Genomic DNA, 23,213 nt, shown 5'->3' on the forward strand with positions numbered 1-23,213 from the left:
TGCTCTGTCTATGTTTTAAACAAAGTCTAGAAATGAAGACATGAATATCAGATGTGGTATTCCCATTCAAAAACCTTGGCAAAACACAAAAATCATGTTTGTTGATACATTTTGAAGAAGTGCTGTTTTTCTTTGGAAACGTTAGGTCTGTTGTGTGTGGTTGTGATGCAGAGAGCTGAAGGCCAAGCTTCCTCTGGTTGACACCTCCCTCATGACAGCCATATGTCACTGATACAGGCAGAGCTGTTTGTTACTGCAGTGGAATGATGGGCAGGTGGGCTTCACTCTTAAAATACAGTTTGTTTGTGATTCAGACATTTAACAGATGACTACACAAAGGCATGCTGGGATACGACAGAGGAAAGTCTGTGTGCTGCTTCCTTTCAGATTTTTACTAGAAAGCTTTAGATTCACAGACCTCGTGATTTTCAGCTCAGATGTTCTCAGACCACACTGTGCTGTCTCTTCCTGTCAAACAAGTGATGTGTATCTCACTCACTCCTGCTCTGCTGCAGACCCACATCTAACTCCCACTATAAGAAGGTGTCCTTACCCCTCCATCAGACACCAATCAGACTTAGACTGAGAGAAAGAAAAAGAATCCCTGCAGAAGAAAGACACTCGAAGTTGCTCAACATCAGCTCTTTATTGCAAACTTCCATATATTATTTTAAGAGTAGTTATTCCTGTCACCAACAAGCCGTACAAAGCCCAGAGCATAATATAATGTATAATGTGTAATATGATGCAGCATCAGTTCCAGTTGCCTCCTGAGTCTATCTGGTGGCAGCATAAACAACATTTGTCTCCAGCTCTCTTCTCTTGGTTTTTGTTTGAAAAGTCACAGCTGCGTAGTTCACATCATCAGAGACACGAGTCTGTGAAAAGAATATTTCCACTCTTAATGAGGTGACTTGATGTCATTTTAATTCTCAGACTGAGACTGTATCTTGGAGGCTGATACCAATGTTGATTTTTGTTTAATATGAATTCATACATATGATTGACACAAGTTTCTGATGAGACTCTTAAACTTGTTCTTTAAAGGATTGTTTTACAGTTCTACAGTTGGAAAATGAACTTGTAAAACAGGAGACACTGTTTCTAAAGTATCAGAAACATCATTATGGCATTTCTTTAATGCTCTTTTCTTGTTATTTATCAGCCTATATACACAAATGACTAATATTTAAAAGATACATTATACATATACATTACAAACATAGATAAAATATCAGCCTATATACAGTACAGTCTCAGCTGTTGTTTGGTTGAGCTCTATGAAAACAGATATAAAATGAAAGTTGGATTCACCTCACTTTGCTGTGGATTCTGTTCTTCTTTATCAGCTGAGTGACAGAAACAAGACATCAGGTCAGTTAGTTGATCATTGTCTTTGCTAAACCAGGAGTTTGACATTTTTCAAGCATTTTTACTCAAATTTAAGAGAATTTTCAACAACAACAAAATCAAATACATGATAGACACAGTAACTGAACAAAGTACCTGTCTAAAGTTTACTGGTTCGAACAAGCAGACCAGTGTTGACCATTACAAGGAGAACACTCAGACCACGCAGGATCACACATGTCAGCTTTATCACACCACTCTCTTCTACAGGAAAAATCATTAAGTCAGACTCTGTTTCCCTTCAGAGACCTGGTCATAATCAAAAAGACAAACTGAATTCAGCTAAACAGTTTAATCTGCACAATCAAAGAAATCTTACCTTTACATTTGCTGTCCTCGACATCATGTGGCTCATCATTGCCTTGTAAAGAAATGAAGATATTTTTAGTCTTGAGTTTATTTTGGCAGACGTACATCATAACCATTTCTTACCTGCTGTCAAAATCTATTTATCATATAAGCAGAAAAAGACATGACAGAACAATGGGAATGAAAAGACAGAAAAGATTTTACAATAATCTTACCTCCAACCTTTAAATACTGAATCTCAGTGAAAGTTATACGTCCATTTGTGTAAAATCCACAGAAATACTGTCCAGAGTCAGATACATCCACTCGTTTGATTTTGAGAAAGACAGTAGAGCTGTTGGATCTCATTTGAAAATTTCCAGTTTCAAATCCATCACAGTATTCAGCTTTACTGTCAGACCCGGACATAACTGAGATACAGCTCATATTGATCCTGTTGACCACTCTGAGCCAGAACGTCACAGTTTTATATGTGAAAATCTTTGGGCACAGCAGTTTGACTTCTTGACCAGACTGAGCCTTCACAGTCTGAGACTCAGACACTGAGACAGAGATCCAGCCTGAAACAAACAACAGACACAACAAGAGATTGAGTTGTTTTAAAGTAACATGAGGGTAAACAATAACTGTTGATAAAAGTCAGCAAGAACGTAACAAAGAAATAAGTTTCATTTCCGACTGGTTAAACATACAATAATAAAATGAAGAATGAAGTTGAGAGTAATTCAGTTCCAGTACTTACTGAGGCTGCAGAGCAGTAAAGCTGTTCTCATAGTGAAGTTCATCATTGTGTTGATGACTGCAGCTCTTCAGTGTCCGTAACTGAAGTGTGACCAGGAAGGGAGCGCTTTCAATATAAAGAGGAGGGGTGTTGTTCTTTTTGTTCCTTAAATTAACCACATAAATGCTTCCAGGAAAATAAGTGTTGATGCAAACGTATAAGAATACCAGTTAACAAATAGTCTTCAAACCAAATTATATACAGTACGACAAACAAAGATACACAAGTAGAGATAAAAGTGGACATCACAGTGATAACACAGGACACAGGACAATGTTGTTATTTGTAGCTGCTCATCAGAGTGGGACACATTGTGACACATTGTGTTTGAGGCTTAACAACAAACCAATGTGTCACTTTTTGAGTTGTGTAATGCAAATGTGATGTTCCAACAAATGTATTTTATTAAAAGTAGTTAACGTGACTGAACTTTCTGATGGTGTCTGCTGTGAAATGTCAGAGTCCAGTCTCAGGCGCTCAGTCACATGACCAGACACTCAGTGAATCTCATTGTTGAAACAGTGTAAGCAAAACCAAACTTTTTCATGATGTAAATTTCTATTTTAAAAAGGACTAACTCTGTTGTTTTTGAACCTGGACTTTACTAACAGATCACAGCAACCATGTTTCAGTAACTCCTGTGTTGTGCTGTTTATCAGTGGAGTCTGGTAGTGATATATAGCAATATTTCTGGTTTAAGACAAAGCATCTTTCTCTTTGATAAAAAGGTTTATCTGTGTAAGAATCCTATCCATAATGTGGTCAGACACTGAGAAACCATTTATTTTATCCCTGTAAATCATTTACACCCAAAAACATGGGCAAATAAATCTCAGGTTAAAAAGTACCACAGTTATCCATCCAGCTGTCAACAAATGTTATAGCTCACACAATATTAGTTGATTTATTTGACATATTTATTTGACTTATTCTCCATGTTGTCATGAGGTTTACCTCTGCCTTTACAGATGATGTCGATGACTAAATTCTTTCTCATCTTATTTACAGTTTTCCATCATAATCTGTCTTTGACCATGTTAAAATAAGACTGTGTCTGTTTCCTTTGTGTTAGCAGCTGAATGACACTTGACAACATTCTTACCTTGAACCTTTAAATATGTTGCGCTAACAATAACGGGGTGTCTGCTTATATAATATCCACAGAAATACAGTCCAGAGTCAGATGAATCCACATCCTTCATTTTGAGAAAGACAGTAGAGATGTTGGATCTCATTTCATATTTTCCCTCTTGGACTCCACTACAGAGTGAGGCAGGGTCAGTGGCTGTGTAGATGGAGGAAATGCAGCGGGGCTGGGTTCTGTTGGTCAGTCTGAACCAGATTATCTGAGAAGGAGAAGTGGTAAAGTTGGAGCACAGCAGTGTGGCTTCTTCACCAGACTGGACCTCCACAGTCTGAGACTCAGAAACTGAGATGGAGATCCAGCCTGAAACACACAGCACAGAGATTTAGTTAACAAACAGATAACAATGCCCATAAACAATTGTATTAGCAAGTAAATTCAGTTTTACAAGTTATTAAATCAGACACAAGTCATGCAGTACATTTAGAGAGTAACTGAGTGGCAGCACTTACTGAAGCTGGAGAGAAGTAAAGCTGTTACTATAGTAAAGCTCATCTTTGTGCGTCTGATCGTCTCACTGTAACAGAGCTCAAAATCACTGAGCTTCAGGAAGGAGGTTTCATTAAACAGCAAAGAGGTTTTTTCTATATTCTATTTATTTATTTATTAACAGGATAGAGACATTCCTTTGTTCCTGATTTCCTATATTCTCCCTTTTTAAATTTGATGTGTTGATGCTGTTTGTTGTATTGCCTACTGAAATCAGTCCATGTTGATAAATTCAGGAGAGTATATATTTCCACAGCACTAATTCTGTCAGTGCAACAGTCATGTCATACTCTTCAATGGCAGCACTGTGTTGTCACTGATACAGTAAAATTGGCTCTGCTTTCCTACCACAAAATGGCCCCCAGTAGCTGTATGTGTTAAGCTGTGCTATATGTTTGTGCTGTCGGTGTCTCAGTGAAATGAGGAAGACGCTGTCATCCGGCTGTGTGAATATGAGGCTGCACAAGACTTTCTGATGTAGTGTATGAAGATAAAAGAGGGAAATGAATTAGAGAAAATTGCTTAGTGTTGTCTGTAAAGAAGGGGACCATGAAGAGATGGATTTAGTGCTGATGAGATTCTTTCAACATATACATTTATTTTAAAGAGACGTAGTACAGCTTTTGTTGCATGTGGTTTTATCGCAGAGAGCTAAGGGCCAGTCTTCTTGTGGCTTTCGTTTTGGCTGATACACACAGGGTTCTCACCACAGTGGAAAATAACAGGGGGAGGGGGCACAAGACTTGTTGCTTGGCCACATATGCAGACTCAGCCAGGGCAGAGAGCTATACCTTTATCTATTTCATACGCACATTCACCATGTCAGCATACAAGACAGACAACTCTTACATTTCAAAAAGTCATTCAGTCAAACCAGAGAGAAGTACAGTCTCATGGAAACAGGCTTCAGGATTTTCACCTCTGTCGTCCTCAGACCAAACAGCAAACAAACAGCATATGAACAGACACTGAGAGCAAGAGAAAGATGTGTGAGAATCAAAAGTAAACACTATCAAGAAAATAATAGATTTACCTTAATACTGATGTTTAGACAAAGTGATCTTAATTCCTCCTGTATGATGTTCTGTTTATTAACCTGGATATTAGCTGTAGCTTTAACAGGAAGAAAACATAATAAGGTAAACGGCCATAATTTGCCTTTCCCAAACACATTGTTGAGATGTGGGACAAAACTCCTCATGTTAATATAGAATCTAGCTCAGACTTACCAAACTATAGTAGTTTGGTAAGTTTGTTCAAAGCAGATGTACTGTATATGCAATTTGTAAAAGTAGTTTTACTCTTAGTCTTTGAAAACAGCGAATCATGTGATGTTTGTGATCATGGCTGAAGTCTTCCTGTGGTGAACTTTATTTTTAGACTCGTTCAGTGTTTGTCACCAACAATGTTAGTTTTTTTCTTCACTGTCTTTTTTAATCTATACAAGTACAGAGGCTGATCCAAGAACAAGAGCTCAGACCACACTGAGCTGCTCAGATGAAGAGATGTGTATCTCTCTCACCCCTCCCTCCCCCACAGACCATTGACTCTGCCTATGAGTCAGTTTGACAGTTATCAGTGTCTCTTGTGGCTCCTCCTCATCAAACATAAAATACGTCCTTGTCCCTCTCAGATGAAGATGTGATGTAGACAAACTAAGAAAGACAGAGACTTTGACCAGGAAATGTTGACTCTCCGTTTATACAGGAACTTGATTACAAAAACTATTTCTGCCACCACACACACAGAAAAGCAAAATAGCAGATTAATATGATGAAACTCCTGGCTGCAGTTCCACTTGTGTCCTGAGTCTATCTGCTGGCAGTATAAATAACATGAGTTTCCACCTGTGTCTCTGATGCAGACCCACATCTGACTCCCACTATAAGAAGGTGTCCTTACCCCTCCATCAGACACCAATCAGACTTAGACTGAGACAAAGAAAATGAATCCCTGCAGAAGAAAGACACTTGAAGTTGCTCAACATCAGCTCTTTATTGCAAACTTCCATATATTATTTTAAGAGTAGTTATTCCTGTCACCAACAAGCCGTACAAAGCCCAGAGCATAATATAATGTATAATGTGTAATATGATGCAGCATCAGTTCCAGTTGCCTCCTGAGTCTATCTGGTGGCAGCATAAACAACATTTGTCTCCAGCTCTCTTCTCTTGGTTTTTGTTTGAAAAGTCACAGCTGCGTAGTTCACATCATCAGAGACACGAGTCTGTGAAAAGAATATTTCCACTCTTAATGAGGTGACTTGATGTCATTTTAATTCTCAGACTGAGACTGTATCTTGGAGGCTGATACCAATGTTGATTTTTGTTTAATATGAATTCATACATATGATTGACACAAGTTTCTGATGAGACTCTTAAACTTGTTCTTTAAAGGATTGTTTTACAGTTCTACAGTTGGAAAATGAACTTGTAAAACAGGAGACACTGTTTCTAAAGTATCAGAAACATCATTATGGCATTTCTTTAATGCTCTTTTCTTGTTATTTATCAGCCTATATACACAAATGACTAATATTTAAAAGATACATTATACATATACATTACAAACATAGATAAAATATCAGCCTATATACAGTACAGTCTCAGCTGTTGTTTGGTTGAGCTCTATGAAAACAGATATAAAATGAAAGTTGGATTCACCTCACTTTGCTGTGGATTCTGTTCTTCTTTATCAGCTGAGTGACAGAAACAAGACATCAGGTCAGTTAGTTGATCATTGTCTTTGCTAAACCAGGAGTTTGACATTTTTCAAGCATTTTTACTCAAATTTAAGAGAATTTTCAACAACAACAAAATCAAATACATGATAGACCCAGTAACTGAACAAGATACCTGTCTGAAGTTTCCTGTTTTGAAGAACCAGACCAATGATGACCATTACAAGGAGAACACTCAGAGCACCCAGGATCACAGTTGTCAGCTTTATCACACCACTCTCTTCTACAGGAAAAATCATTAAGTCAGACTCTGTTTCCCTTCAGAGACCTGGTCATAATCAAAAAGACAAACTGAATTCAGCTAAACAGTTTAATCTGCACAATCAAAGAAATCTTACCTTTACATTTGCTGTCCTTGACATCATGTGGCTCATCATTGCCTTGTAAAGAAATGAAGATATTTTTAGTCTTGAGTTTATTTTGGCAGACGTACATCATAACCATTTCTTACCTGCTGTCAAAATCTATTTATCATATAAGCAGAAAAAGACATGACAGAACAATGGGAATGAAAAGACAGAAAAGATTTTACAATAATCTTACTGGAGGTAAGATTTAAATACTGAGACTCAGTGAAAGTTACACGTCCATTTGTGTAAAATCCACAGAAATACTGTCCAGAGTCAGATACATTCACTTGTTTGATTTTGAGATAGACAGTAGAGCTGTTGGATCTCATTTGAAAATTTCCAGCTTCATATCCATCGCAGTATTCAGCTTTACTGTCAGACCCGGACATAACTGAGATACAGCTCATATTGATCCTGTTGACCACTCTGAGCCAGAAAGTCACAGCTGGATCTTTGATTGTCTTTGGGCACAGCAGTTTGACTTCTTGACCAGACTGAGCCTTCACAGTCTGAGACTCAGACACTGAGACAGAGATCCAGCCTGAAACAAACAACAGACACAGCAAGAGATTGAGTTGTTTTAAAGTAACATGAGGGTAAACAATAACTGTTGATAAAAGTCAGCAAGAACGTAACAAAGAAATAAGTTTCATTTCCGACTGGTTAAACATACAATAATAAAATGAAGAATGAAGTTGAGAGTAATTCAGTTCCAGTACTTACTGAGGCTGCAGAGCAGTAAAGCTGTTCTCATAGTGAAGTTCATCATTGTGTTGATGACTGCAGCTCTTCAGTGTCCGTAACTGAAGTGTGACCAGGAAGGGAGCGCTTTCAATATAAAGAGGAGGGGTGTTGTTCTTTTTGTTCCTTAAATTAACCACATTAATGCTTCCAGGAAAATAAGTGTTGATGCAAACGTATAAGAATACCAGTTAACAAATAGTCTTCAAACCAAATTATATACAGAACGACGAACAAAGATACAGAGATAGAGATAAAAGTGGACATCACAGTGATAACACAGGACACAGGACAATGTTGTTATTTGTAGCTGCTCATCAGAGTGGGACACATTGTGACACATTGTGTTTGAGGCTTATCAACAAACCAATGTGTCACTTTTTGAGTTGTGTAATGCAAATGTGATGTTCCAACAAATGTATTTTATTAAAAGTAGTTAACGTGACTGAACTTTCTGATGGTGTCTGCTGTGAAATGTCAGAGTCCAGTCTCAGGCGCTCAGTCACATGACCAGACACTCAGTGAATCTCATTGTTGAAACAGTGTAAGCAAAACCAGACTCTTTCATGATGTAAATTTCTATTTTAAAAAGGACTAACTCTGTTATTTTTGAACCTGGACTTTACTAACAGATCACAGCAACCATGTTTCAGTAACTCCTGTGTTGTGCTTTTTGTCAGTAGAGTCTGGTAGTGATATATAGCAATATTTCTGGTTTAAGACAAAGCATCTTTCTCTTTGATACAAAGGTTTATCTGTGTAAGAATCCTATCCATAATGTGGTCAGACACTGAGAAACCATTTATTTTATCCCTGTAAATCATTTACACCCAAAAACATGGGCAAATAAATCTCAGGTTAAAAAGTACCACAGTTATCCATCCAGCTGTCAACAAATGTTATAGCTCACACAATATTAGTTGATTTATTTGACATATTTATTTGACTTATTCTCCATGTTGTCATGAGGTTTACCTCTGCCTTTACAGATGATGTCAATGACTAAATTCTTTCTCATCTTATTTACAGTTTTCCATCATAATCTGTCTTTGACCATGTTAAAATAAGACTGTGTCTGTTTCCTTTGTGTTAGCAGCTGAATGACACTTGACAACATTCTTACCTTGAACCTTTAAATATGTTGCCCTAACAATAACGGGGTGTCTGCTTATATAATATCCACAGAAATACAGTCCAGAGTCAGATGAATCCACATCCTTCATTTTGAGAAAGACAGGTTAAAAAGTACCACAGTTATACATCCAGCTGTCAACAAATTTTATAGGTCTCACAATATTGGTTTATTTTAGGGATACACCGATACCGATACCAGTATCAGGTATCGGGTCCGATACAGTTCCTTTACTTGTACCTTTACGGCAGCGTGATGTTCACTTCGGCGGTCAGGTGCTAATTGAGAGCACGGAGGAGCAATGTCGGCGGTGTGGAGGAATCTCAAAGTGGATGATGGTGATTAAAGTAAAGCGGACTGCAAATTATGCTTTGATAAAACATCTAAAAAACCAACACGATGCCGAGTTCAAAGCGTTTACTAATAATGGCAAACAGCAACAACCAACTTTGCAGCAAACTCTGGAGAAGAGGGAGAAGATGTTAAGAGACAACCCACACGCAGTGAAAATAACAGAGGCTCTGAGTCGAAGAGTCGTCCTGCATGCAAAACAGTTTAGGGATTCACACACCAGCCAAGCCATCGCAGGTCTGTTTGATGACATGCTTCAGACATGGGGGGTCCCTAAAAGTTCTGTTCATGTTGTGCCACGTGATAATGCGAAAAACATGATCAAAATCATGAGTGACGCTGGACTCCTGAGCTTGCCGTGTGTCGCTCACACCCTCCAGCTGGCTGTTACTGAGGGGCTTTTAGCACAGAGGAGCATGGCTGATGCTGTGGCAGTCAGACGGAAAATAGTTGGACATTTTAAACATTCCGCCTTAGCCTACTCCTGTCTTGAAGATATTCTGTTTGTTAAAAAAAGATGCAGTTGAATACTAAAATGTCAATAACTTTAACAGTACTTCTATTTGAGTAAAATGTGTGACAGTGCCATATATAATGGAATGTTCAAATGTCAGTCACAGCAATTTGTTACAGCCAGAGAATGAAACAATATCTGATGAAAATAAAACACGTTCTCAAGTAAATGTACGAAGTGTAATGGCATTAATAAGTACTCTTATCGGTACTCGGTATCGGCAAGTACTCAGATCCAAGTATCGGTATTGTATCGGTTTGAAAAAAAGTGGTATCTGAGCATCCCTAGTTGATTTATTTCCACAAGACCATTTGGCATTTGGTAATATTTTGATCTGATGGACAGCTACACATGATGGTGTCTAAAAGCCAGCATATACAGGCTAACAGGCTCTGATCCCACTGTCATGCTTTACCAGTGGATGCTGGTCTTTATGAATGTTTGGTTTGGATGCTGATGTGAATGTTCCTGGAAACATTTGTGGAAGGTTCTTGTACTACTACAGTGACTGTGACATTGCTGAAAGGACCCTTCTTCTATGTGGAGATCCTCTAAGGCCCACATGACAATAATGACCACGCCTCTCTGAGTTTTTGTTGGATCATGATTCAGCTCCACTCATGAAGATCCCTCAATAGTACAGATGTTTTATGCCAAGTAAATGTCTTCAGTGTTTAAAACAAAGACAGCCACATCAGTATTGATGTAGTGTAACCTGGACGACTTCCTGTGGTCTAAACATTGTCAGTCATGTTCCCATGAAACAGAAGATGCACAAAGTAGATGCTCTCATACATGGATGTGGTTGTGTTGGTGTGAGTTTGTCCCTTTTTGTGAATCTGAAAGCAGATGGTGCAAAATGAAGAAGCTTGTCATTAACAACATTTAATAATATTTTGTATGAATGCGGGAAAATTGTTCCAAAATCACGTCATCTGGTGATGAGGAAGATGGTAACACTGAAAACTTGTTTCAGTGTGAGCTGCATTTGAAGTTGCCCTGATTCAGGACTGGCAGATAAAAACAAACATTAGGTTTGTACAAAGTAACAAGAAACACAATACACACAGACTGAGAAAAGTTTCCTCCATTAAAGTCTATATAGACCATGTACAGTCAAAGATAGCACTGGGTTTCCTCCCCACTCCCCGTCTGTGATGCTGCTCAGCAGCCTCTCTCTCTCTGAAAAGAAAACATGCAGTGATTTTGTATTTCTAACATTCCTTCTGTAACATCCTCTCTGAGCCTCTTCAGTGTTGCCATCTGAGCCAGTGTAGTCACAGCACAAATAAGGAGGAGCTTCTTCTTCTGTTTTAGTTGATGGATGGAAAATCAGTGTTTCATCTTTCAGGTCAGAGTCCAGATTCTGCAAGAAAATGTCCGACAGTTTTCACACAGATGAGCTAACCAGAGGCACTTTCTGTTATTTCTCAGCTGAAGTGATTGAACTAACATGAACACTAATGAACTCCAAATCTTAAAAATGGACACAGCTCATGGATTTTCTTCTTCATCAGCAGCTCAGTAACAGAGGAAATCTGCTGTGATATTTGTTGAAACTGACTCTTGCTGCATTCTGACTGATGGTTATGACAGAGAACAGTTGAGAGAGGATGGAGGACAGCCCTCCAACAGTACCTGTGTGACGCCTCATTTTGACAACAAGGCTAATGATGACCTTAGTGAGAACAACAGTCACTCCGCTCAGAATCACACTCAGCAGACTTGTTATTTCACAGAGCTCCTCTACAAGAGAGACGATTCAATGAGACACTGATTTTCTGTTGGACAGTGATCAAATAACATCTGTTATGTATGTTTTTGAGGGAACTACTTTATTTATTCCACTTACATGACAGAGGACTTTAATCCATCAACTGACTCATTTTAATGTGCATAGTAAATCTTAATGAGAGGCAGGCAGAACACTGTAGTCAGCCCTCCATGTTGTCATGAGGTTTACCTCTGCCTTTACACATGATGTCAATGACTAAATTCTTTCTCATCTTATTTACAGTTTTCCATCATAATCTGTCTTTGACCATGTTAAAATAAGACTGTGTCTGTTTCCTTTGTGTTAGCAGCTGAATGACACTTTACAACATTCTTACCTTGAACCTTTAAATATGTTGCGCTAACAATAACGGGGTGTCTGCTTATATAATATCCACAGAAATACAGTCCAGAGTCAGATGAATCCACATCCTTCATTTTGAGAAAGACAGTAGAGATGTTGGATCTCATTTCATATTTTCCCTCTTGGACTCCACTACAGAGTGAGGCAGGGTCAGTGGCTGTGTAGATGGAGGAAATGCAGCGGGGCTGGGTTCTGTTGGTCAGTCTGAACCAGATTATCTGAGAGGGAGAAGTGGTAAAGTTGGAGCACAGCAGTGTGGCTTCTTCACCAGACTGGACCTCCACAGTCTGAGACTCAGAAACTGAGATGGAGATCCAGCCTGAAACACACAGCACAGAGATTTAGTTAACAAACAGATAACAATGCCCATAAACAATTGTATTAGCAAGTAAATTCAGTTTTACAAGTTATTAAATCAGACACAAGTCATGCAGTACATTTAGAGAGTAACTGAGCAGCACTTACTGAAGCTGGAGAGAAGTAAAGCTGTTACTATAGTAAAGCTCATCTTTGTGCGTCTGATCGTCTCACTGTAACAGAGCTCAAAATCACTGAGCTTCAGGAAGGAGGTTTCATTAAACAGCAAAGAGGTTTTTTCTATATTTGTCTTGTCAAGCACTGACCACACAGTAACTACCACACACACCTCACAGACAAACTACTCCTCCTCATCACAGACAGTGCTCTATTTTAGCGGCAGCTCAAAGGTCAGCACAAACAGCAACAATTAATTTGGTTGAAAACTGTGCCTTAGACAAGTTGCTGAGAACAGACAACTGAGAAGCAAGTCTTTTACCGGGGCACACATTTGGATCTCTACTCCCTTGCTTTCAGTCTTTATCCTAAATACATCGTCGACTAAACTCTGAGCTGAATTCACACTGAAATAAAATGTACCTTTTCATTAACTTCTGGTAAGACAGCTAACAAGCATATATCTAGAATACAGGAAGAAGTAAGGAAATCTGTGTCGTAGTAACATTCCAAACAGGATAGAGACATTCCTTTGTTCCTGATTTCCTATATTCTCCCTTTTTAAATTTGATGTGTTGATGCTGTTTGTTGTATTGCCTACTGAAATCAGTCCATGTTGATAAATTCAGGAGAGTATATATTTCCACAGCACTAATTCTGTCAGTGCAACAGTCATGTCATACTCTTCAATGGCAGCACTGTGTTGTCACTGATACAGTAAAATTGGCTCTGCTTTCCTACCACAAAATGGCCCCCAGTAGCTGTATGTGTTAAGCTGTGCTATATGTTTGTGCTGTCGGTGTCTCAGTGAAATGAGGAAGACGCTGTCATCCGGCTGTGTGAATATGAGGCTGCACAAGACTTTCTGATGTAGCGTATGAAGATAAAAGAGGGAAATGAATTAGAGAAAATTGCTTAGTGTTGTCTGTAAAGAAGGGGACCATGAAGAGATGGATTTAGTGCTGATGAGATTCTTTCAACATATACATTTATTTTAAAGAGACGTAGTACAGCTTTTGTTGCATGTGGTTTTATCGCAGAGAGCTAAGGGCCAGTCTTCTTGTGGCTTTCGTTTTGGCTGATACACACAGGGTTCTCACCACAGTGGAAAATAACAGGGGGAGGGGGCACAAGACTTGTTGCTTGGCCACATATGCAGACTCAGCCAGGGCAGAGAGCTATACCTTTATCTATTTCATACGCACATTCACCATGTCAGCATACAAGACAGACAACTCTTACATTTCAAAAAGTCATTCAGTCAAACCAGAGAGAAGTACAGTCTCATGGAAACAGGCTTCAGGATTTTCACCTCTGTCGTCCTCAGACCAAACAGCAAACAAACAGCATATGAACAGACACTGAGAGCAAGAGAAAGATGTGTGAGAATCAAAAGTAAACACTATCAAGAAAATAATAGATTTACCTTAATACTGATGTTTAGACAAAGTGATCTTAATTCCTCCTGTATGATGTTCTGTTTATTAACCTGGATATTAGCTGTAGCTTTAACAGGAAGAAAACATAATAAGGTAAACGGCCATAATTTGCCTTTCCCAAACACATTGTTGAGATCTGGGACAAAACTCCTCATGTTAATATGGAATCTGGCTCTTACAAATGGCAACGACTATGAAGTTAGTCACTGAGTCAACACTGGTCTTTACCTTGTGGCTCTCCCTGGACTGTTATCTTTTGCCGTGTGACTCTACAAAGGTCAAACACAGAGGGATGTTTTAGTCTTGGTCTTAACCATCACCTTTTACCTGCTGGTTGATTGATCATATTGTTGATAGATACCAGGACTCAGAAACTGTTGTGCTGATATATTAGGGCATAACAGTTGTTAGTCATGACTGTACTATATATTAATTCAGTGATCAGCATTAGAAACCTGACACATGAGAGTGTGGCCTGAAACTGTGGCCTTGCATGTAAATGTTGCTGTGTACTCTGAAATGTTGAATGCAGATGTTAATGTAGGTTCTGTAAAGTAGTTTGGTAAGTTTGTTCAAAGCAGATGCACTGTATTTGCAATTTGTAAAAGTAGTTTTAGTCTTAGTCTTTGAAAACAGCGAATCATGTGATGTTTGTGATCATGGCTGAAGTCTTCCTGTGGTGAACTTTATTTTTAGACTCATTCAGTGTTTGTCACCAACAATGTTAGTTTTTTTTTCTTCACTGTCTTTTTTTAATCTATACAAGTACAGAGGCTGATCCAAGAACAAGAGCTCAGACCACACTGAGCTGCTCAGATGAAGAGATGTGTATCTCTCTCACCCCTCCCTCCCCCACAGACCATTGACTCTGCCTATGAGTCAGTTTGACAGTTATCAGTGTCTCTTGTGGCTCCTCCTCATCAAACATAAAATACGTCCTTGTCCCTCTCAGATGAAGATGTGATGTAGACAAACTAAGAAAGACAGAGACTTTGACCAGGAAATGTTGACTCTCCATTTATACAGGAACTTGATTACAAAAACTATTTCTGCCACCACACACACAGAAAAGCAAAATAGCAGATTAATATGATGAAACTCCTGGTTGCAGTTCCACTTGTGTCCTGAGTCTATCTGCTGGCAGTATAAATAACATGAGTTTCCACCTGTGTCTCTGCAGGCCTCCTGTTTCTGAGTGTTTTTGGAAGGAGCCTCAGTGCTGCAGAGTTCAGGTCATCAGAGCCCAGATTCTGTAAATCAGAGCATTTAGAGTCACACACTGTTTTTCACAATCCAGCTCAGAATCTGAAAGGCCCATGATTCCTAGAGGGAAAATAGTTTTTTCAGGACATTAAAACAGTGAGTATTTCAGTCTTTAAGTTGTATCGCAGCAGTTAAACACATGCTGAAACACAGCACATCCATTGCTACGGTTATTTATAAAAAGATGCTTCACCTTGTTTCTTTCAGGTTGCAGTAATTCATCCACAACTAAATGACAAAAAGCAAAAATCTGATTAGTCACTGACCAGATACACTGCTGTGGACGTTTGTTCTAACTTCATACAACATGTAACAAGATGTGTAACAAATAACACGTCAGCTGTACCTTTCAGAAGTCTGCTGATTTTAACAGCCAAACCAGTGGTCACCATCATGAAGACAAGAGTCAGACCGCCCAGGATCACAGTCGCCAGCGTTAGTTTGACATCAGGCTTTTCTAAAACAAAAATCATTACGTTAAACTAAATTTTCCATTTGCTGGCTTGAGATGAGGCTAACAATCTGCACAATGAGAGCAGTCTTACTTTGAGACTCGCTGTCCACATCATCATCAAATTCACCGTCACCTTTTAATGAAATGAAGAAAAATGTAGTTGTTTTGGCAGATTTTCATCATAATCATATTTTGATGTTTAAATAGTCACATTTTGCACAGGTATCAATAAAACTGTGAAAATATATTTGCATTGTGTGAGGAATTAACCAAATAATTTACAGTGATCTTACCGTCAACATTTAAATAAATCACTCTGAAAATTAGACGCCCCCTTGTGTAAAATGCACAGAAATACTGTCCAGAGTCAGATACATTCACTTGATTGATGTTGAGAAAGAGGGTAGAGATGTTGGAGCTCATTTCAAAATTTCCAGTTTGATATCCATCGCAGAAGTGAACTGGGCTGTTAGAGGTCAACATAACAGAGATACAGCTGACCTCGGTCCTGTTGACCAGTCTGAACCAGAAAGTCACAGTTTCATCTTTGAAAATCTTTGGGCACAGCAGTGTGACTTCTTGACCAGACTGGACCTTCACAGTCTGAGACTCAGACACTGAGACAGAGATCCAGCCTGAAACAAACAACAGACACAGCAAGAGATTGAGTTGTTTTAAAGTAACATGAGGGTAAACAATAACTGTTGATAAAAGTCAGCAAGAACGTAACAAAGAAATAAGTTTCATTTCCGACTGGTTAAACATACAATAATAAAATGAAGAATGAAGTTGAGAGTAATTCAGTTCCAGTACTTACTGAGGCTGCCGAGCAGTAAAGCTGTTCTCATAGTGAAGTTCATCATTGTGTTGATGACTGCAGCTCTTCAGTGTCCGTAACTGAAGTGTGACCAGGAAGGGAGCGCTTTCAATATAAAGAGGAGGGGTGTTGTTCTTTTTGTTCCTTAAATTAACCACATAAATGCTTCCAGGAAAATAAGTGTTGATGCAAACGTATAAGAATACCAGTTAACAAATAGTCTTCAAACCAAATTATATACAGTACGACGAACAAAGATACACAAGTAGAGATAAAAGTGGACATCACAGTGATAACACAGGACACAGGACAATGTTGTTATTTGTAGCTGCTCATCAGAGTGGGACACATTGTGACACATTGTGTTTGAGGCTTATAGAAACGGGGTTATAGAAACTGTAGTTGTGAATGTAGTTAATTAATTCAATGCTAGTACTTAATAAAGCTACAGAGGAGTAGGAGGAGGCTCAAACCGACAACAGAAATACTTTCAGAGAAAAACCAGTTGGGCAAAATGTTAGCCTTAAGTAATTATTCAACAAAAATGTAATAGTGTATGTTTAGATTTGAAGTGGCTGTTATGTAGAAATGGAAAACTTTATGTGAGATTGTCAGATCTAACCTCTTCATCCAAAATAAATAATACACACAACTTTTATTAGTGTGTATTGACCATAAAAACGACCTCAGTCAGTCAGCTCTCAGGTTGTCTGTAGGTGTAATGCTTGATAATATTTTCTTGACCTGCCACTGATACAGCACACAAGCTACCGATGTTGAGATAATAGTCGATGTGCTGAGGTGAGTCTGAATAAAATTTCTTACAAGAAAGACATATTTCACTCTTAGTTAATTTAAAGCATAGAACAAATAAAGAAAAGAAACAATAAAAAACAAGGAATCATGGGATCTTTTTGTTGAACTAAATTTAATCCAAAGTTTTTGACTCATTCAGCAGCTGAACACACTTGTGACATTCTGTCTATTGTACAATGGAAATGACACATTGTTTGGACAGTTGTCCCAACACCGTTACAAATGTGTTGCATTGTAGGCTGCTTTGCTTTCAGCTTCTGTCCAGTTCTGTCCAGCTCCACAGGGTCCACAGAGTCTTGAGACTATGGTCTTCCATCATGTGAGGCCTCAGTCTCAGTCTTTTCCTTTACTAGGTTTTGGACAGACCAGTCTGTCCTCCATTGTTACTTGACTTTTTCTGATGATTTTGAAGGCAATGTACAGCAGGTAGTTTACCACTGACCTTTGTACTGTTTAAGGTTTCTCTAGAAAGCCAGCCAGCATTTGCTGCTTCCTTTCAGATTTTATTTTTAGATGTAATAGGCCTCCAGCTTAGTACGCAAACCACACTGTGCTGTCTCTTCCTGTCAAACAAGTGATGTTTACCAAACTGTCCTCTGCTGCTGCAGACTTACATCTCCAGTGTCTCTCAGTATGAGAGACTGGGAACAGTTTCTGGTGTCCTCATGCTTTCTCGTCCAAACACCTGTCATATTCTTTAGACAGACAATGAATTCTTTTTGTCTAGAATAGTGGTAACCCTCCTCCACCCTCTTGTCTCATACAAACAGGATCTTAATGAGGCATCAGTTCCACTCTGAGCTGCTACTTGCTTAATACTGTGTAGGCTTGTGCCGCCAACAGCCCTGACTCAGTGGACCATGGACATGGGATCTCTGGTGGTGTTCTGTGGCACCTGGACATTGGCAGTGGATCTTTTGGGTCCTGTGGGTTGTGGGATGGGGCCTCTATGGATCTGGTTTGTTTGAGTACATCCAACAAGCTGGATCAGGTTGGGATCTGGGGAATTTTGAGCAGTTTTATGTGTGTGTGTGTGTGTGTGTGTGTGTGTGTGTGTGTGTGTGTGTGTGTGTGGTGGGTACACTGGCCTGCTGGGGGAGGCCTCTGCCATTGCAGAGTGCTGTTGCCATGAGGAGGTGTGCTTGGTCTACAACAGTGTTTCGGTGGGTGGTACATGTCAAAGTAAGATCCTGGTGAATGTCAGGACCCAAAGTTTCCCAGCAGAACATTGTAATGAGATAACCAATGCTATTCAATTCACCTGTTGGTGGTTTTAATGTTGAGGCTCAGTCATTTTACAGGTGTTCTTACTGACTCATCCATCAAACACCAGTCAAAGAGAAACTATGATAATAAGATAAAGCATCAGTTCCACTCTGAGTCTCTCTGCTGGCAGTGTAAATAACATGAGTCTCCACTTCTCTCTCTGATGCAGGCCTCCTGTTTCTTATTGTTGGTGAATACAGTCTCATCAGGTACTCAGAGTCCACATTCTGTAAATGACAGTATTTCCAGTCACACATCTTACACAGCTGAGCTGGTGAGAAAAACAAAATCATGACTTGTCTCTTAAATAATTAAATCAGATGATAGTATTAATAAAATGAATTCACCTCACGCTGTCGCAAATTCTGATGTTCCTCTTTAGCTGCTAATTAACAGAGACAGTAAATCTGATCAGTTAATTCACTCTCATTTAAAATGAACTCACAGAACTAAAACTATGCCAGTACTTAATGACCAAATATAAGACAGATAAGGTGGCTCAAGTACCTGTCTGAAGCTTCCTTATTTTGACAACCAGACCAAAGCTGAACATTAAGTGCAGAACCGTCACAGTGGTCAGAATCTCACTCGTCAGCTTTGACTCTTCTACAAGAAAGGTTCATGTATCAGATTCTATGACTGAGTGTCTGGAGACCTGGATAGCTTTAAATGCACAGAACCGTTGAAAGTAATCTGTAGGGAGGGTCTTACTTTTTCCATCCATGTCATCACGAGGTTCATCATGACCCTCTAATGAAATAAAGATCAGCGTGGTCTTATTTGGACAGTAATTACATAGGCATATAAAAACACAGTAAATAAAGACTGTGGTAATCTTACCTTGAACTCTTAAATTGATCACTCTGAAAACTGTCTGTCCGTCAATGTAGAATCCACAGAGGTACAGCCCCGCGTCGTAGAAGTCCACTTGGTTGATGTTGAGAAAGACAATGGACATATTTGATGTCATTTCAAATTTTCCTCTTTGAAATCCATCGCAGTATGAAGCATTGCTATTCGAGCCGTACATAGAGGAGACGCAGCCAGCCTCGGTTCTGTTGACCACTCTTGACCAGGTCGTCGTCGTTGGATACGTAGAAATGTTGGAGCACAGCAGTGTGACATGGAGACCAGGCTGGCTCTCCACGGTCTGAGTCTCAGACACTGAGACAGAGATCCAGCCTGATCCAACAAGAGATTTTAGTTGCTTTACAGTAACATCACATGATGTTTTAATAATGGTAACAAGCAAATAAGTTTTAATTGTGGCTGATTGAAGAAGTTAGCAGAGTTGCAGTGCAGATGGTGGAGTAATTCAGTTACTTACTGAGGCTGCAGAGAATTAAAGCTGTTATGAAAGTAAAGGTCTTCATTGTGTTCATGACTGAGGCTGTTCAGTGTCCGTAACTGAGCTGTTCTCTCTTCACATATAGAGGCAGGGTGCTATTTTGTGACATATCCTGTTGCTCAGACTTACCACATAAAGGCTTTCAGGAAAATGTGTGTTGATGCAAAAATGTTCATGTCAAGGAGTGTGAGACAAAGCAGTGCTCTGTCTATGTTTTAAACAAAGTCTAGAAATGAAGACATGAATATCAGATGTGGTATTCCCATTCAAAAACCTTGGCAAAACACAAAAATCATGTTTGTTGATACATTTTGAAGAAGTGCTGTTTTTCTTTGGAAACGTTAGGTCTTTGTTGTGTGTGGTTGTGATGCAGAGAGCTGAAGGCCAAGCTTCCTCTGGTTGACACCTCCCTCATGACAGCCATATGTCACTGATACAGGCAGAGCTGTTTGTTACTGCAGTGGAATGATGGGCAGGTGGGCTTCACTCTTAAAATACAGTTTGTTTGTGATTCAGACATTTAACAGATGACTACACAAAGGCATGCTGGGATACGACAGAGGAAAGTCTGTGTGCTGCTTCCTTTCAGATTTTTACTAGAAAGCTTTAGATTCACAGACCTCGTGATTTTCAGCTCAGATGTTCTCAGACCACACTGTGCTGTCTCTTCCTGTCAAACAAGTGATGTGTATCTCACTCACTCCTGCTCTGCTGCAGACCCACATCTAACTCCCACTATAAGAAGGTGTCCTTACCCCTCCATCAGACACCAATCAGACTTAGACTGAGAGAAAGAAAATGAATCCCTGCAGAAGAAAGACACTCAAAGTTGCTCAACATCAGCTCTTTATTGCAAACTTCCATATATTATTTTAAGAGTAGTTATTCCTGTCACCAACAAGCCGTACAAAGCCCAGAGCATAATATAATGTATAATGTGTAATATGATGCAGCATCAGTTCCAGTTGCCTCCTGAGTCTATCTGGTGGCAGCATAAACAACATTTGTCTCCAGCTCTCTTCTCTTGGTTTTGTTTGAAAAGTCACAGCTGCGTAGTTCACATCATCAGAGACACGAGTCTGTGAAAAGAATATTTCCACTCTTAATGAGATGAGATGAGACTCTTAAACTTGTTCTCTATAGGATTGTTTTCTTGTTACTTATCAGCCTATACACACAAATGACTAATATTTAAAAGATACATTACAAACATAGATAAAATATCAGCCTATATACAGTACAGTCTCAGCTGTTGTTTGGTTGAGCTCTATGAAAACAGATATAAAATGAAAGTTGGATTCACCTCACTTTGCTGTGGATTCTGTTCTTCTTTATCAGCTGAGTGACAGAAACAAGACATCAGGTCAGTTAGTTGATCATTGTCTTTGCTAAACCAGGAGTTTGACATTTTTCAAGCATTTTTACTCAAATTTAAGAGAATTTTTCAACAACAACAAAATCAAATACATGATAGACACAGTAACTGAACAAAGTACCTGTCTAAAGTTTACTGGTTCGAACAAGCAGACCAGTGTTGACCATTACAAGGAGAACACTCAGACACGCAGGATCACACATGTCAGCTTTATCACACCACTCTCTTCTACAGGAAAAATCATTAAGTCAGACTCTGTTTCCCTTCAGAGACCTGGTCATAATCAAAAAGACAAACTGAATTCAGCTAAACAGTTTAATCTGCACAATCAAAGAAATCTTACCTTTACATTTGCTGTCCTCGTCATCATGTGGCTCATCATTGCCTTGTAAAGAAATGAAGATATTTTTAGTCTTGAGTTTATTTTGGCAGACGTACATCATAACCATTTCTTACCTGCTGTCAAAATCTATTTATCATATAAGCAGAAAAAGACATGACAGAACAATGGGAATGAAAAGACAGAAAAGATTTTACAATAATCTTACCTGGAAAGATTTAAATTCTGAAACTCAGTGAAAGTTATACGTCCATTTGTGTAAAATCCACAGAAATACTGTCCAGAGTCAGATACATTCACTTGTTTGATTTTGAGAAAGACAGTAGAGCTGTTGGATCTCATTTGAAAATTTCCAGCTTCATATCCATCGCAGTATTCAGCTTTACTGTCAGACCGGACATAACTGAGATACAGCTCATATTGATCCTGTTGACCACTCTGAGCCAGAAAGTCACAGTGGATCTTGATTGTCTTTGGCACAGCAGTGTGACTTCTTGACCAGACTGAGCCTTCACAGTCTGAGACTCAGACACTGAGACAGAGATCCAGCCTGAGACAAACAACAGACACAGCAAGAGATTGAGTTGTTTTAAAGTAACATGAGGGTAAACAATAACTGTTGATAAAAGTCAGCAAGAACGTAACAAAGAAATAAGTTTCATTTCCGACTGGTTAAACATACAATAATAAAATGAAGAATGAAGTTGAGAGTAATTCAGTTCCAGTACTTACTGAGGCTGCAGAGCAGTAAAGCTGTTCTCATAGTGAAGTTCATCATTGTGTTGATGACTGCAGCTCTTCAGTGTCCGTAACTGAAGTGTGACCAGGAAGGGAGCGCTTTCAATATAAGAGGGTGTTGTTCTTTTTGTTCCTTAAATTAACCACATAAATGCTTCCAGGAAAATAAGTGTTGATGCAAACGTATAAGAATACCAGTTAACAAATAGTCTTCAAACCAAATTATATACAGTACGACGAACAAAGATACAGAGATAGAGATAAAAGTGGACATCACAGTGATAACACAGGGGACAATGTTGTTATTTGTAGCTGCTCATCAGAGTGGGACACATTGTGACACATTGTGTTTGAGGCTTAACAACAAACCAATGTGTCACTTTTTTGAGTTGTGTAATGCAAATGTGATGTTCCAACAAATGTATTTTATTAAAGTAGTTAACGTGACTGAACTTTCTGATGGTGTCTGCTGTGAAATGTCAGAGTCCAGTCTCAGGCGCTCAGTCACATGACCAGACACTCAGTGAATCTCATTGTTGAAACAGTGTAAGCAAAACCAAACTTTTTCATGATGTAAATTTCTATTTTAAAAAGGACTAACTCTGTTGTTTTTGAACCTGGACTTTACTAACAGATCACAGCAACCATGTTTCAGTAACTCCTGTGTTCTGCTGTTTATCAGTGGAGTCTGGTAGTGATATATAGCGATATTTCTGGTTTAAGACAAAGCATCTTTTCTCTTGATACAAAGGTTTATCTGTGTAAGAATCCTATCCATAATGTGG

General features: G+C 39.0%; 3 protein-coding genes across 15 annotated transcripts; all 3 read right to left on the reverse strand.

The window, feature by feature from the left end:
* Positions 1–629: 629 nt before the first annotated feature.
* LOC108896024 (uncharacterized) lies at positions 630–22,528 on the reverse strand. Of its 10 annotated transcripts, none has more exons than XR_007810728.1 (6): positions 22,423–22,528; positions 7,325–7,764; positions 1,730–1,771; positions 1,507–1,614; positions 1,315–1,349; positions 630–878 (listed from the first exon to the last, which is right to left on the reverse strand). XR_007810728.1 is itself a non-coding variant. In XM_051068306.1 (6 exons), the coding sequence occupies exons 1-6, from the start codon at positions 22,466–22,468 to the stop codon at positions 777–779; spliced, it is 681 nt and encodes a 226-aa protein (XP_050924263.1). In that variant the 5' UTR covers positions 22,469–22,528; the 3' UTR covers positions 630–776. The 10 variants fall into 10 exon arrangements, 3 of the variants coding, with proteins under 3 accessions (XP_050924263.1, XP_050924264.1, XP_050924262.1); XR_007810727.1 differs by having other exon boundaries at positions 1,730–1,842; XM_051068306.1 differs by lacking the exons at positions 1,507–1,614; positions 1,730–1,771 and adding exons at positions 6,989–7,096; positions 7,212–7,253 and having other exon boundaries at positions 7,417–7,764.
* LOC108896027 (uncharacterized) lies at positions 13,544–16,910 on the reverse strand. 2 transcript variants are annotated; one of them, XM_018695048.2, is made up of 6 exons: positions 16,546–16,910; positions 16,022–16,363; positions 15,820–15,861; positions 15,621–15,731; positions 15,468–15,502; positions 13,544–15,261 (listed from the first exon to the last, which is right to left on the reverse strand). In XM_018695048.2, exons 1-6 carry the CDS (start codon positions 16,589–16,591, stop codon positions 15,142–15,144), a joined length of 696 nt encoding a protein of 231 aa, XP_018550564.1. In that variant the 5' UTR covers positions 16,592–16,910; the 3' UTR covers positions 13,544–15,141. The 2 variants fall into 2 exon arrangements, with proteins under 2 accessions (XP_018550564.1, XP_050924261.1); XM_051068304.1 differs by lacking the exon at positions 15,468–15,502.
* Positions 17,457–20,031, reverse strand: LOC108896026 (uncharacterized). Of its 3 annotated transcripts, XM_051068303.1 has the most exons (7): positions 19,955–20,031; positions 19,656–19,809; positions 19,468–19,554; positions 19,339–19,377; positions 19,135–19,233; positions 18,975–19,012; positions 17,457–18,854 (listed from the first exon to the last, which is right to left on the reverse strand). In XM_051068303.1, the coding sequence occupies exons 2-7, from the start codon at positions 19,750–19,752 to the stop codon at positions 18,684–18,686; spliced, it is 531 nt and encodes a 176-aa protein (XP_050924260.1). In that variant the 5' UTR covers positions 19,753–19,809; positions 19,955–20,031; the 3' UTR covers positions 17,457–18,683. The 3 variants fall into 3 exon arrangements, with proteins under 3 accessions (XP_050924260.1, XP_050924259.1, XP_018550563.1); XM_051068302.1 differs by having other exon boundaries at positions 18,975–19,009; positions 19,468–19,809; XM_018695047.2 differs by having other exon boundaries at positions 19,468–19,809.
* Positions 22,529–23,213: the final 685 nt, after the last annotated feature.

This window comes from Lates calcarifer, unplaced genomic scaffold (genome assembly GCF_001640805.2).
Source record: "Lates calcarifer isolate ASB-BC8 unplaced genomic scaffold, TLL_Latcal_v3 _unitig_4056_quiver_2010, whole genome shotgun sequence".
Taxonomy (NCBI): Eukaryota; Metazoa; Chordata; class Actinopteri; family Centropomidae; genus Lates; species Lates calcarifer.